Here is a 15850-nt window from a genome sequence, read left to right as displayed (position 1 = left end):
TCTTCCTTTAAAACCGAGTTCCAACATCATCTTCTCCAGGAAACCTTCTCTCCTCTGCCTCATCCCACTCTGGTTACTGCTCTGTCCCTCAGAGCTGTTGCTCCATCTTAGATGGTTTGTAGGCGGCTCATTAGTCGGAACACAGTTTTGCTTTTAACCATTTGTTGGAGCACTTACTATGGGCACGCATTACTTCACTTCATCCTCGAGACCCTGTGTGTACCATTATCACCATCGTCATCCCCATTTTGCAGGTGGGGGAGGGAAGACTAAGATACTTCCCCACGGTCACACATCAAGATGACAGGCCGGAACTCAGACCATCTGACTCTAGGGCCTGGACCCTTAGCCACTGTGTTAAATGTCTCCAGTTGCTGCCCTAACAAATTGCCACAAATTTATTATCTTATAGTTCTGGAAGCCGGAAGTCCAAAATGGGGCTTCCTCCCTGGGCTAAAATCAAGGTGTTGGCAGGGCTACATTCCTTTCTGGAGAATCTTGCAGAGAACCCACTTTCCAACTTCTAGAGGCTGTCTGCTTTCCTCAGCCCATGGTCCCCTTGGTGAGTCCCTCTCATGCTATCATCTGTGGTTTTCACTCTTCTGCCCACCTCTTGCCCACTTAAGGACTCTGGTGATTACTCTGGTCCCACCCAGATAATCCAGGATAATCTCCCCATCTCAAGGTCAACTGATTAGCAACTGTAATTCCACCTGCAACCTTAATCCCCCCTTGCCGTATAACATAACATATTTACAGATTCCGGGGGTTAGGACCTGGGCACCTTTTTGCGGGGAGGGCAGTATTCTGTCTGCCACAGCCACTCTTCCATACTCCTTCTCCAAACCTCAGTCACCTGCCTCTGCCCCCAGGGGTTCACCCCGCTTCACCCCGACAGAAGCTGTGGGTTGGATGGGTGCATCAGAATCACCTGGAAGGCTTCTTAAAATCCAGATTACTGCACCCCACCCCCAGAGTTTCTCATTCAGTAGTTCTCGGGCAAGAACTGAGAATTTACAGAGCAGATTCACATACCCGAGTTGGAGAGATTCGCATATCCAAGTTTTCTAGTAACTGAATCAACCATCCAGTTTTAAATTTAAATTAGCTAAAACTAAATAAAATTAAAAATTCAGTTCCTCAGTCATACTGACCACATTTCAAGTGCTCAATAGCCACTCATGGCTGGTGGCTACCGTATTGGCTAACATAGTTCTATATGTTGCCCAGCGTATAAAATAATCTGATTAAGTGACTCAGGCAGAGACAAGCTAGTGTCAATGACCTTGTGCTAAGGAAGGATCAGGGCCAGCCTCAAACCCCTGCGGAACGTTCAGAACCTCTCCGGCAAGCTCTGCAGGAATGGACTGCCAGCTGGAAGCCCATTTGAAGAGGCAGCCACCACTTGGCTTCAGCCAATTGTTGTCACTTAGGGATGGGGCCCCAGGACTATCATCTCTTTTGATTTTTTTCCAAGAGAAATTGGAGCTAGAGGATTTTTAAATGTGTGACCTCCTCATGTTCAGATGATGGCAAGCTACTTTAAATGTCAAATCCAGTGGGGGTGGCCACTCTGCTACTTCACATGGAGCTTGGTCGATCCTGATCATCTGGTTGGGAACATTTGTCATCTCAGAGGTCATGAGCAGTAACTTAATCTTCCCCAGCCATCTCAAAAATGCAGGCTGCCCCTCCCAGAAGTGCTATGTGAAATTTCAATGCAATCTATCTGTTCCCACCCCACTTTTGAAAGCTTCTGTGCAATTCTGTGAACCTTAGCCATATAATGATGCTCCCAGGCAGTGCCTCCCAGCCCTGGCTGCACAATAGTATCAACTGGGCAGCTTTGAACATTACGGATGCCCAGGTCCCATTTCCAGTGGTTTCAGTGCAGTTGGTCTGGGGTATTGCCTGGGCACTGGGACTTTGAAAAGCTGCCTGGGCGATTCCAGTGCACAGTCAGAGTTGAGAACTACTGGTCTCTACGCCTAGAATATAGCTCCTTGGCCCAGTGGGTCTCCTATTTCTCTGGCTCTCACCCACCTTGACCAGCAGAAGGGAGCACCCACAGCTGTGCCTTTCTCCCTGGCCCAGCCTCAGATCTGATTCAGGAAGCTAAATTACATCGATTATATTTCAGAATGTTTTTATTCTTGTTGTCTATAACACAAAATAGCATGCTGGAAAATTCCACAACCCAGAGATCAGCTCTAGAAGGATTATTATGCGGAAGAAATGTGGTGAGCATTGTTGAGCCATTCAAAGAATGAGCACACTGGCTGGAATGAGCCAGTCTTATCTTAAGGGGAAAGTTGTTGCCTTATACGGATTTTAGGAGCTCAGTTAAGATGACACTCAAAAATGTAAATACAGGATTTGCCTTTTATAGCATCTCATTCCCACCCGCCTCCACCCTGTCCCCACAGGGATTGCTTCATAGATGGCAGTGTTGCTGTGTACTGATGTTCAGGTTGTGCACTGCATAAACATGTTACATCCAAAGGGGCACCATCCACCTCATAGCCATATGCTAAGTTATGGGAAAGTGCATGTGTGGGCATGGAGAATCCAGACTTTCTGGCAAGTCCTAGAGCAGCAGTGGAGAGACCCTCCTTCATAAGCCCACATTGACACACATGGCCATGTATATGTTCATGGGAGAATATGGACCTACACGTTCCCTGGCACACTTATGTGCACCTGGCTATGCCCTGAGATTGCTCTCGGAGGCCTGATTCCCACCCTTCACTTGACTCAGAACCTGATGTGTCATTTCACTGGGGGGTTGGGGATAGGGTGGGACATGGAGTGTGCATGTGGCATGTGCACCTAGCCTCTGGGAATGTGTGTGAGTGGGAGACAGTGGGCCCACTGCTCCTCTGGTTAAGCTGTTTGGGTTGTTCAGTAATACACTAACCGTCTCTGCCAGCCATTGCTGTATAACAAATGATCCCAAACTCAACAGCAATCATTTATTAAAGGAGCACTCATTTATTCCTGCTCATGCATCTGAGGGTTAGCTGATCTGGCCTAGGCTCTGCTGGGGGGCTCCATTTCAAGCTGTGGGTCTGGTTGAACTTGCTCCTCCTGCTCGTTGGGCTCTGGTCTGTGCCGCATGTGTTCATTCTGGGGCCTGGGCTGCAGCCACCCAGGGATCGCTCTCCCCGTGATGAGGGGAGGTGCAAGAGGGCCAGTCCCACCACCCAGACATGTTTCACACCTTGGCATGCCTTGTGTCTGCTAACATTCCATTGGCCAAAGGGCATCGCGTGCCCAAGGCCCAAGTCAATGGGTGGGGGGCGAGGGGCGGTAGCCTCTGCCTCTCGTGGGAGGAACTGCAAAGTCACAGGGCAAAGGCCTTAAGGAGGGGGAGGAATAATGCATTGAGAACAATAATTCAAGCTCTTCCACACTAACTTACATGACAGAGGGGCAACACAACTTGAGACTCTTTGTTGGGAAGACATTTTCAAGCACTGTAAAATATAGCACTAGGGCCAAAAATAACTCTGCATTTCTACACAAAGCCTCCTCCTGCAGCCCAGGGACCAAAGCGTGGAAAGGCCGATGCCCCTGTTTTTCTCTTCTCACACCTTCTCCTGTGCCCTCTTTGAAGTCAGGGAGGGTTGTCGCTGGGTGTGACCAGGTTCCTCTGAGCTTTCAGCATTCAACGGTCCTTGTCCCTCGCCGAACGAGAGACTGGTGTCAGCATTTCATCGTGTAGCCTCTGAAACAACCCAACTCCTAAAGCACTGGCTGGTAATGTTGATTTCCCGAATGTTCGGAGAGAAGACAAAAGACAGTGCACGTCACCCACCACACAGCCATTCCTCCCGTGGTGGCAATCCTCTCTGGCAATCGACTCATCCCCCTCTCTCTCTCCTTTCTCTTCACTCACAGCTTCTCACCCGCCTCTGTGTTCCCCACTCAGCAAAGCAGAGCTTGGCCTTTCCCCGACAGCGACCACCTCTTGCTTCTTCAGCATGCCCCGTTGGGGATTTATCTCAATCCATCTCGCTATGATTACCCAACAGTACTTATGAGACGGAGAACCTTCAAGAGTCAGAGCAGCTGGGAAGAGGCAGAGCGGGGACCGAGTCCAGCCCACCGGTATTCCTTCCCCAACCACAAGCTGCATCTGGCCAACAAAAAACCCCACAAAAAGTCAGAATTAAGGACAAGAAGTTACACAAGGGGCTTAGTGCATAGTAGCTGAGAACATGGGCTATGGAGTCAGACTTCCTGGGTTCAAAGTCCAGTCTTGCCGTTTACTAGCCAGGTGAGCTTGGACAAGTTACTTAATTTCTATGTGTCTCTGTTTCCTCATCTGTAAAATGGGATAATAACAACAATAGGAGCTTGTGAGGATTACATGAGTTCCTCCACGTAAAGAAGTGGTTCTCAATGTGGGCGAGTTTGCCCCCCGGGGACGTTTGGCGATGTCTGAAGACATTTTTGGTTGTCATAAGTGGGAGGGATGTTTTTGGCATCTAGTGGATGGAGGCCAGGGAGGCTGCTAAACTTCCTACAATGCACAGGGCAGCCCCTCAGGACATAGAATGATCCAACCTAAATGTCCCAGGGTCCCAGGTTGAGGGACCCAGACAGTGTTCAGGGCAGCACCTTGCACGTGGTAAATGTTAGTGCGTGCTGGTTTTAGTGCTCAGTGCCAGCTACTCCATGGCCTGTGTTAGGATCACTTTGTCACTATGGCCATGTGGCCTGTGCTTGTGACTAGAGCCTCCTCCTTAACTCGTAGTCTCTGCAACATTCATGATGAGGATAGTGGTGATGCTGCTAATAATAATAATTATTATTACAACACTTCCTATTTCTTTGCACCTAGTATAGGCCAGATATTTCACCAGCTGTCTTATTTACATTTCTTATGATCCTCACAGTGAGAGTAGCTCTCATTAGCCCCTGCTTTGCAGAGGAAACAGGCTCAGGGAGGTGAAATGTCTCACCCACCCAGGATGCCAAGGCGTGAGGATGGAACGCAGCCTCTGTTTAACTCTGGAATGCTGCGCACGCAGCCATTGCCTTTTTCTGCAACCTGTCGGTGTTTCATCAGAGTCAGGGAGGCGACGGCAAGGGCAGGCGCTCTGCGAGGAATCAAGGGCTGCCTAAGAGCCCCATTGCACTGTGCGGGGAAGCCTTGGCCAGGCTGAGCTGGCGAGGAGGCCGGCCATGCCTCCACCAGGGCCTCTTGATGTGCTGCATTCCTGGTCCCTTGATCATCCTGGCTTTTGGCCTCTCTAAGCAGGCTCTCAGCCCAGCATGAGTTTCCTTGGCCCCTCCCTTTGGCAACTGCTTTTGCCCCACTGTCATCTAATTCTTGGGGCCTGCCTGGACCCCAAGGGCGAGAGTCTTGCTCAAGATCCTCTTGCAAAGCTCCCATCCCTACCTGTGTTTTCCCATTTTATGGAAACTGAGGCCCAGAGAGGGAAAGGGACAGGTCCACGGTCACACAGGGAGTGAGGAGGGGGCTTGGACAGGTCCCGGGAGGGAGAATGAGCTCGTGTGTGTGTGGGAGAGAAACGCTTTGCATTCGGCGAGGTTCTGAGCAGCTGGGAGGGTTGCCCTGGCCATGTGACCCGGTGGTATTTCATCCACAGGCGGGGCTCGGAAGGCTCTGCCCACCCGCTGCGGGACAGGCGCTAGAGGCTGCTCACCAGTGGGCAGCCTTGGGCAAGTCGCTTGTCCTGTCTGAGTCTTAAGTGGGAAGCGCCTAGAAGCAACACGTTTGTCAAACTAACACTCACGGAGGACTTCCTGTTCCAGGCACCTTATGTGCCTTCTTACACCTCTCTTCCTACACCTCTCTAACTGACCACAGAGAGGCTCGATAACGAAGCAGCTCTTAAATTGCGCTGCCTTACGTAGTCTCCATATGAGGATGGGAGACTTGCCAGGTTCACGGGCTCCCCAAAGTTACTTCACTAGTAAATGACAGATAATGACAGATCGAGGATTCAGTCAGGCCCGTGCGACACTAGAGCCAAAGTTCTGAACTTCAAAACTTGTGGCTCTGGTTATCTGTAGCTTAGTGGGCCTGCAGTCAGTGCTCAGTAAAAGCTTAAAAACAAAATTACAACTAGAGACAGTTGATTGTGCCGTACACTTAGGATGTGTGCACTTTTCCGCATATGCTAGGCATCAATAAAACATTGAAAACGAAACAAACAAAAAAATCAGCCTGTTGATGAAGCTCGGAACAAATTCCGTGGATGTGCTGCACTCCCTTTGTTCTGTGGCTAAATGGGGGACTGGTTGCCACACTGCAACGTGTGAACTTGGGAAAATGACACCTTTAGAACTCTGGGGTTTTATTTCATTTCTGTTCTTCCCTGCACCTCTGTCTGATCGCCTCAGAAAGTTCCCCCAAAGAAATGACTGCTCCCCTCTCACCGCTTAGCTGTCAAAACCGTGACACAATCGACGACTTCTGTTTTGGTTTACTCACCACAGTTTTCAAATTGTCAGGAAAACACACAGATGCTGGTAATTTCCAAGCGAATGGCAAAGCAACTAAAGGAACCGAGCTGTGCACCAGCATGGGGTACCAAACGGATTCGCAGGAGGCGCACTGACTAGCAGTTTTCTCGAAAAGAATAAATAGAGCAGAACAGCCAATTTTATAATTAACTGGGAATTGGTCTCCAGTGAAGCTTCTGCTCAGGGAAAATGGCCAAGTTGTTGCTGGGGAGATGCTGTGTGCCCTGCCTCTTCCTGTGGGCATGAGATTTCTTCCTGGTGGACCTGAAATTTCTTTGCTTTACCACATTTGAGTATGTTTCGGGATGGGAGCGTTTCTAGCTTGGAGTCGAGCTCAGTGTGTGGACGTTACTCTCGGGAGAAAGTCACAGCCAGGGTCTATGGGTAAGGTGCTGGCAGGACAGGCCACATGCAAAATGAACACGGGCCCCTTGTTCAAAAATTACTAAGCATTTCAAGATGGCAATAGCGGAGCACTAAACCAAGCATGAGGCCCTTCTCAGCATGGGGCCTGTGTGACAGCACAGGTTGTACATCTGTGACACTGGCCCTGGGTCCTGGATCACACCTCTGGAAGTTAGGGGGATGTCTATGGGTGGGGTCTCAAGCTGAGGGCAAAATACAGCCTCAGGGACTCCAGGGCACGGGACCCCACAAAACGGAAGCCAGATACATAACAGGAGCAAAATCAGCACCTTGTCCCGGGCTGCAAAAGCAACAACAAACAAATGCAGTGGAACAATCCTTTTAGGAAGGCAATTTGGCAAGAAGTGTCAAAATTTCACAAACCCTTTGATTCAGCAATTCCACTTCTAGCACTCTCTTTACTGTTACCCCGGCACAAAGGAACAGGTGATAAATAGTAGGATGCTTATTACAAGGTAGCTTGTGATATTGACAAATGGAAACTACCCAAGCGTCTGTCAAGAGGAGATAGATTAAAAACCACGCTACCTCCTCACATGAGGATATTTCGTGCAAAATGCACTGTGTGGTGACCCTCTTGTGATTCCACTGCTCAATGATATCATCTAGGATGGAGTTTTTAGATTTTCATTTTATTGCTGGGTATGGTATCCACTTTGTTCTAAGCCTGGATCCCCATTGTGGGACTTGTTTTTCAGCCACGTCTAGAGCAAGTTGTCTATATCCCAGAATCCCCAACAGAAGTCCTGAGTTTCACCTTCCTTGAGTCAATTCATGTGACTGGAGGAATGCACATGGTGGTTCTTTTCTGTTTCTTTTTTTTTAAATAATAGCTTTATTGAGATATAATTCACATGCCATATAACTCACCCATGTAAAGTGTACAATCCAACAGTTTTTAGTGTATTCACGGAGTTGTGCAGCCACCATCACAATCAATCTCAGAGCATTTTCGTCACCCCAAAAGAAACGCTGTACCCGTTAGCAGGCACCCACACAGTGGATCTTAACCCGATCTTACCTGAACCTGTTTCGGTGACTAGGCTGGAGTGGGGTCACGGCTACTACACAACGGGGGATGAGTGGAAAGGACGTTGGGACGGCAGCCACGTTCTCCACCACGCCGGTGCTCCACTCACTCGTGACGTTGTGACGTGCCTTTATCCTGCCCTCGTCCCACGACGCTGATGGCCTCCTGCAATGTGCCTGACATTGAGCCTTGCCTTCCCTACCCTTTCCAGCTCTCATTTTAAGATTGGCTCTGGTGCAACAAGAGTGGGCCAGATCTCACGTAAAATGGATGTGGTGGCCAGGAGTGGGGAAGCCCAGCCTGGGCAGAGGGGCCAGATTATGCAAAGACATGGAGGTGTGAGAGAGACTGGAGAACCTGTAAACTCACAAGTGGAAAGCGAAGTGCATGTGGGGAAATGGCAAACGATGAGGCTGGCATGTTGCTGTCAGTCTCACATTTCTAGCAGCTCTTGTTTCTATTTTTTGCTATGCTATTAAGTGCATAAAGGTTCCTAACTGTCGTAGGTTCTTTGTGGATTTACATTTTTTTCCCCCTTAGAATGTTTCTTAATCTGAAAGTAAGAATATCTTTGATATCTTTGTCCTTTTTCTTAGCATTTTCCCAATATTTGGTCCATGGTTTTTACTTTTAACTTTTGCTATTTTGCATTATGTGTGCTTGTGTAAGTTTAAGGTGTGCAACGTGATGATTTGATACATATATACTGTAAAATGATTACCACGAAAATGTTAGTTAACATCTCCATCACCTCACATAATTACTCTCTCTTTTCTTTTATGGTGAGAACATTTAGATTCACTCTCTTAGCAACTTTCAAGAGTACAATACAGTATCGTTAATTATAGTCACTCTGCTATCCATCAGACCCGCAGAACTTATTCATTGCATAACTGGAAGTTCGTACCCTTTGACCAACATCTCCCCTTATCTCCCACCCCCAGCCCTTGGCAACCACCAATCTACTCTCTGTTTCTATGAGTTTGGCTTTTTTAGATTCCACATATAAGTGAGATCATACAGTATTTCTCTGTCTGACTTACTTCATTTAGCATAATGCCTTCAAGGTCCATCCATGCTGTTGCAAACGGCAAAATTTCCTTCATTATATGTCTGAATGATTTCCATTGTATGTGTGTATATATATGTCACATTTTCTTGATCCATTCATTCATCGACAGACACTGAGGTTGTTTCCATGCCTTGGTTATTGTAAACAATGCTGCAATGAACATGGGGGTGCAGATATCTCTTTGAGATGCTGATTTCATTTCCTTTGGATAAATACCAATACTAGTGAGATTGCTGGATCATAGGGTAGTTCTATTTTTAATTTCTTGAGGACCCCCCCTGCTATTTTCCATTGAGGCTGCACCAATTTGCATTCCCACCAACGGTGCACAAGGCTGCCCTTTTCTCCACATCCTCGCCAACGCTTGTCATCTCTTGTCTTCTTGATGACAGCCATTCTAGCAGGTGTGAGGTGATATCACATTGTGGTTTGGATTCACATTTCCCCGATGATTAGGGCATATGTGCTTTTTAAAAGCTGCAGTGGATGATTTTTTTTTAAAGCCAAATTGACTCTTTTTTTAACAAGGCAGTTCAGACCATCCATATTTATTGTTTTCTCTGCCTTTTGTCTGTTTCCAGATGGAATAAAGAAATTTGTTCTATAATCTTGCCTGGGATCATTACTGAGCTCAAATATCTGTAGAATTCGTGGAATATACTTTTCCCTATTTGAGGAACTTAGGAATATATTTCTTCCCTATAGTGGCAGGGCGGTTTGTGATGTTTTGCTGATATGTCTCAGGGTCTATGTGGTCCCAGCTCCCAATCCACCATTTCTCAAGGATTCTGGGCAGCAGCACAGAAATTCTATCCCCAAGCTCATTTGAAGCCCCAGAATATCATTTATGGGGGTGAACCCCGGGCCGCCGCAGTGGAGCACGAGCACTTAACCGCTTGCGCCACCGGGCCGGCCCTGGGATTTTTTGAACAAAGTGGAATCAAATAGTGCGTGTAGATGTTTGTGCAGAAGAGGGGAATTAAAAGAAAAATGCAGGGAATCGGAGCTCTAAGGAAAACCACACGGCTGCTGGCTGAACCAGGCGAGGCTGGAACTGGGACCTAGAAAAGCAAGCTGAGGTCCCCCCATCTCTCCACGGCTGCAGAGGATCCCTCTCTGCTTCTGAGAGGATCCCTCTCAGAAGATTGGCTGCTTCAGCCCCCCCATTTCCACACAGCCTCCCAGTTCATGTGCCTGACACCGACCCCTCAATCTCTTGGTTCAGCACCTTGAGAGAATCTGGTTGGCTCGTTTGATGATAGTACCTCTGTGGTCTGGTACTTTTGGTCTCTTCGGATCTGGCTGGAGAGGGGAGGGAATGCAGTGGTCACATGTTATAAACAGGAAAACCAGGGCAGTGGAAGTCAGAGTCCCAAATAAGGTGGTGTGAGTGGGCAGGAGATAAAGGACATTTTGGGTAAAAATTCAGTGAGATGAGGCAGGGGCTGCACTGTAATGTCCTCACCTGTCCTGGTGTTTAGTTCCCTCTTATTAATGTTTCCTCTACCACGTGTGTGTCAAAGATTGTCCTCCTTGCCCAAGAAGGTGGAAAGAACAGAGCCGTCTGGCCCTTTCTCCGTCCTCTGCAGCATCATTGGTTTCCGAGTGATTCTGACGGGGAGATGGGTAAACTGGTCAATTTGCTGAGACTGGCCACATGTCTGCCACCCCTGAGAAACGTGCTCTGGAAGCTCGCTCAGCTCCTAGAAGCCCCAGGCAGATTTCTGGAGAAGCACAATGCCTCAGGACAGACCCCATCACGGGCAGAGCTTTGCCTGACTTCCCTCCTCCCTCCCTGCTTGCTGCAGCTCTGGCCCCTCCTCAGGCCCAATGAACCAGCCTCCCCAGAAGAACCCCCCACCAGCGCGCCTTGCTGAGTGCTCCGGCCCCCGGCTGTCCCCAGCGCAGAGCTCGCCCATGGATGGCTTTTGGATGGAGGTGGGGCGGATCCAGCAGAGGGATGAGCTGAAGGAAGAGGACAGCAGGGGGGTGAAGGCCGGCCCCCAGAGGGTGAGGCGCCCTGGCTGGGGCCTGCTGAGCAGAGGGGAGGGGCTGGTACAGGGGGAGACGTAAGAGGTCCAGACGAGAACCAGAACGTGAAAGGGCTATATCTATGCCCGGACTGTTGCAGTATCCTCTTTACTGGGCTTCCTGCTCCACTCTTGCTCCCTGCTGTCTGTCCTCCACGAAGCAGTCAAAATGGTCTATTAAAAGACAGATGTAACAATGTGATTAATGTAAATTAGATGATGTCCACCTTTAGATTAATCCACACAGTAAATATTTATGAGGGCCTTTTATTTGCACGGCACTGTTCTAGGCACTGGGGATACAACAGTGGACACAAAACAAAATCTCCCCCACGGAGCTAACAGTCGAGTGGAATTCTGTCTTCTGCTCAAAATTCCTGAATGTCTCCCCATTTCTCTCAGAGTAATAGACAACCATGTGTCCCCGTTGTCTATTACTGTGTAACAAACCACCCCCAACTTAATAGTGTAAAGTGACAATCATCATCATCATCATCATCATTATTAGATCTCACTGTTCTAGGGGTTGACAGGGCTCAGCCAGGCAGTTCTTGCCCAGGGACTCACATGTAGTTACGGTCGGATGGTGGCCAGGCTGGAGTCACCTCCAAGGATTTCTCACTCGTGTGTCTGGCAGCGGATGTGACATCAGCTGGGCCTCACCTGGGACTGTCACCTGGAATACCTACTCCTGGCCTCTGCATGTGGCCTGGGCTTTCTCACGGCATGGCGACTGGGTTCCAAGAATGAGTCCAGAAAGAGAGAGAGAGAGAGGGAGAAAGAGAGACAGAGACAGAGAGGCAGAGAGAGCGCACCAGGCAGGCGCTGTCTCGCCGTTGTGACCCTGCTTTGGAGGAGGGGCAGCGTCTCTTCCGCTGCATCCTCTTTCCCTGTGTCCAGCCATTTTCAAGGGGCGGGGAATTAGACCCCACTTCTTAGTGGGGCGAGAATCCAAGAATTTGGGAACACGGAACCCCACTATGTCATTGCTTACAAGACTTTACACAATCACCCCTCTGCCCCATCTCCTCCGCCCTGTCTCTCTCTCCACTTCCACCACTTGGCCTCCTCCCATATTCCTGCCTCAGGGCCTTGTCCTCACTGCCCTCTCAGCATCTAGGGCTCTTCCCCCAGGGACCTGCATGGCTTATTCTCTCCAATCAGGACTGGACTCAAATGTCACTTCCCCTAAAAGTCCGTCCCCAACTTCCCTCTGTAAACAGCACCCCTGCCCCTCACTCTCTAGCCCCTGCCCTGCTTTCTTTATAGTCACCTGCCATTACACGGTGCATTTACTTGTGTATCTGTCTGTTTCCCTCACTGGAACGTAAGCCGCACGAGGCCAGGGACATTGTCTATCCTTTTCACCACTGTACCCTCCGTGCCTAGAACAGACCAAGCACATTCTCGTACTCCATCCCACTTGTTCAATGAATGAGGGAATGAAAAGGGCCTCCACATGGAACCCTCCTTGGTGTGGGGCATATAATTCAGCTGTGCCAGCCCATGGTTTACAAAACGCATGGTGACCTGGGAGACTCAGACCTTCCCAGGGCTTGATGGTCTCTGCTGGAGTATCCCCAGGTGTGGACTGCAAATCTCTAGTGGTAGCAGAGGGGTTCTAGGAGATGCCCTCCACTGCAGGGAAGCCGCCTGGCATCACGATACGGCCAGCAATCTAACTTCAAACAAAACAGAGGGGTTGGGGTCAGGGTGGAAAAAGGAGAAGCCTGTTGGGACAACTAAATGAAAACAGGAGCTTTTTTAGACTCACAGAGAGAGGGAGCTTCTGGGTGGCGTGGAGCCAGGAATGTTAATATAGTCATTGTTTTCCCGTTAACTTCTACTTATGGCAGGTGATGGCGGATGCTCCATTTATGGTTGGGATATAGTTTCCTTTTCAAATAGATTAAGTAAAAATGTGACCAATGATTCAGGGGAAATATTTAGTAGATAATTGTACAGGACTCCTTAGACACAGAGAAGAATTATGTGGTGGTAGGTGAATGCCTGCCTTTCAGGAAACACCGGTTTAGTGACCAGATCCTGCACAACCGACCCCGTGGTGAGCAGGAGGGAAAAAGTCCTGGCATCACAATAGGCTCAGTGCCTCCCCCAGCTGACACAAGTCTGGGGAGGACACACGAAGCTGTGGCTGCCCCAAAAGCATTTGTTTGGTCCCCAAGTGAGAGGAGAGGTTGGAGAAAGACTTCCGTGTCTGGCTCATCTGCACAACCCAGGCTGCCAGAAAAGCAGTTTTGGTTTTTTGAACCACCAGCGCCTGGTTGACTAACTTGGTCAACAATGAGCACAACTGAATACACCCCGCCAATCCGCTCACACGGGTGTACAACTTCCTTCCCGAACTTTCATCTGTTTCCCCCACAATAAGGAAAGAACTCGCAGGCCAGTTCTCAAGTGTGATCTGAAGACCCCATTGTATTAGCAGAATCTGGGGAGGATCTTCCAAGTGCAGATTCCCAGGCCCTGGGCCTGAACTCCTGGGGCAGAGTCTCTGGAGGTGGGACCCGGGACTGCAGTCTCAACATGCCCCATGATTTGGATTAATGGTTTTGCTGTAGGACCACGGCAGTGTCCGTGTGAAGCACAATTGAGGGGACTATTCCAACATGAATAATGTCTTGAATAGAGAGGGGCTTTCCAAAGGGACCCCAACTGCTTGCCCGCGTCCTGCACGGCTGGACCCACGTGGCCCTGGGGTGGTTTCTGCTAGATTTGGGAGGCGGAGAGAGTTCCTTGCTATATTCCAGAGTCAGAACACACAGGTGCCCTTCTTCTGTTTCCACTCTGTTTCCAAACCTGCTCTGTTGCCAAGGGAGTGCGGTGCGTAGGTTTAAATCCAGATCCTGGTTAACGCCATTCATACCCCCAAATTCTCAGATGTCTTGTTGGATCTTCTCCCCATTGAAGAGTTTGGTTGGCGTCGGTGGGTCTCATGATCAGATATGGGATGCTCCTTGCGTCCACGTGAGTGTGTGTTTCTACACGTGGCTTTGTTTAGTGCGTGTGGCAGAGTGTGTAGCTGTGTGTGTTCATCTGGGTGTTCTCTGTTGGCAGAAGGAGAGGCCGAAACCCGGTGGCTGCAAGACACAGGCCTGTCGGGCCTCCTTGGAGGCCTGGGCTTGGACAGTCATCACCAGGGGCTCCTGTCCACCCTCACACAGACCCAGGTGGCTGCTGTGTGCCGCCGGCTGGATAGCTATGCCCGCTCGGCCCGAAGACGATACAAGGCACCTGTCAGAGATGTCAGGGACATCTTTGGGGTCTTCTATTCAGGGGTAAGTAAGTGGCATAAGGGTCAATGCAGGCCCTGTCTGCCTGGGGCCTCTGTGCTGCCACCACGTCCTAAGTGATGCAGTGACTCTGTGTAGGGCTGGGTTGGCGTGAGCTTGCACACATGCGTGCATGCCTCTGTGTCCTCTTGTGGCAGGTAGGTCTGTCTGCTGTGTACGCCAATGTGTACTTGCCTGTTGCTACTGTGTGACCGTGGGTGGCCCTGAAAGCTTAGGCTCTGTCTCTCTGTGTAACTGGTATCAGTGCAATTATAGTACTTTTTATTGTCGTCTCTATATCCTGCTGGCACCTGTAACCTGACAGGCTGTGGGCATCTTCTTTCTTGGAATAGATTTGAAGTGGCATAACCTGTGATGAACATAACAGGCATTGAAGCTAGACAGACCTCGGTCCCAGTGCCTGTTCCCCCACGGAGCAGCCATGGGATCTTGGGTGAGATCTCTGGGCTTCAGTTGCTCCTACTTCGCAGGGTTGTGTGAGTTTCATCTGCTTCCACACAACTCACTGGGAATTGTCTGTCACTTGCAATCTGCCCAGGAAATGACTTCAGAGAATGGGGACTCGGGTGTGAAATGGACCCAGCTCAGTTCCGGGACTTCTACGTCTCCTCCAGGTAAGCAGCCTTCATTCTCCGGGGCCCTGGGAATGCTCCAGGCAGCACAAAGGGGCTGCTCTGTGAAGGAGGAGAAGGTGCACACCTCTAAGCATTTCCCCTTCCTCTTGGTTCCTTGCCTTCCCTGCTTGAGGACGGTAGGAAGGAACACTGGGGGGACAACTTGGGTCCTTGAGGGGGGTTTTCCCATCAGGCCCATTGGGCCTCAGCCTGGAAAATCACTTTCTGGGCAATGAGCCTTAGCTAGGAAACCACTTCCTGGGGCGATGGGCCTTAGCCAAAAAATCACTTCCTGTGGCAATGAGCCTTAGCTAGAAAATTACTTCCTAGGGCAATGGGCCTGAGCCCTAAGCTTATTGATTTGATCCTGGGGCTTGAACTTGAGCCTGGGAAATCACTTCTTGGGGCAAAGGGCCTGAGTGCTCAGCCTAAGAGCTTGTTTCCTGGGGACATGATCTCAGCTCTGATCTTAAGAGACTGCTACTGAGTTTACTGGGCCTGAGCAAGGGCACAAGCCTGGGAAATCACTTCCTGGGGCTCTGGGCTTGGAGGAGGTAGCGAGGCAGCCAGTTCTGACTGCTTCCCTATTCTGTTTCCCCAGTGGCAGCAGAGCCAGAGGGGCCACAGGCGCAGGCTGGGAGGGAGGAAGCCTTCCACATGGACTCTGCCTACTCGGAACAAGCTGCCTTGCTCCTGCAGAGGGGCGTGACCTCCCCGGGTGGCGCCTGTGCCTGGAGCAAGGGTTCCCTGCCGGTGAGGACGCCGCCCAGAGGGCTGGGGGCCAGGCTCCACCCTTAGGCACCAGCACATCCTGCCCCACTCTCCTCACCTCTTCCATGCTGCCCAGCACCCAGCCCAACAGTTGT

General features: G+C 50.0%; 1 protein-coding gene across 1 annotated transcript in view; it reads left to right on the top strand.

Annotated features, from left to right (window-relative positions):
* ARHGAP40 (Rho GTPase activating protein 40) overlaps positions 1-15850 on the top strand; it is a 37671-nt gene that overhangs the window by 6070 nt on the left and 15751 nt on the right. The window contains 5 exon segments of the mRNA XM_014787450.2: positions 10835-11007; positions 11010-11036; positions 14135-14355; positions 14909-14984; positions 15586-15737. Coding sequence (XP_014642936.1) covers positions 10835-11007; positions 11010-11036; positions 14135-14355; positions 14909-14984; positions 15586-15737 — 649 coding nt within the window.

The sequence above is a fragment of the Ceratotherium simum genome, chromosome 21 (genome assembly GCF_057802395.1).
Source record: "Ceratotherium simum simum isolate JZ-2026a chromosome 21, ASM5780239v1, whole genome shotgun sequence".
NCBI lineage: Eukaryota > Metazoa > Chordata > Mammalia > Perissodactyla > Rhinocerotidae > Ceratotherium > Ceratotherium simum.
This window is presented reverse-complemented; position numbering and strand designations above follow the sequence as displayed.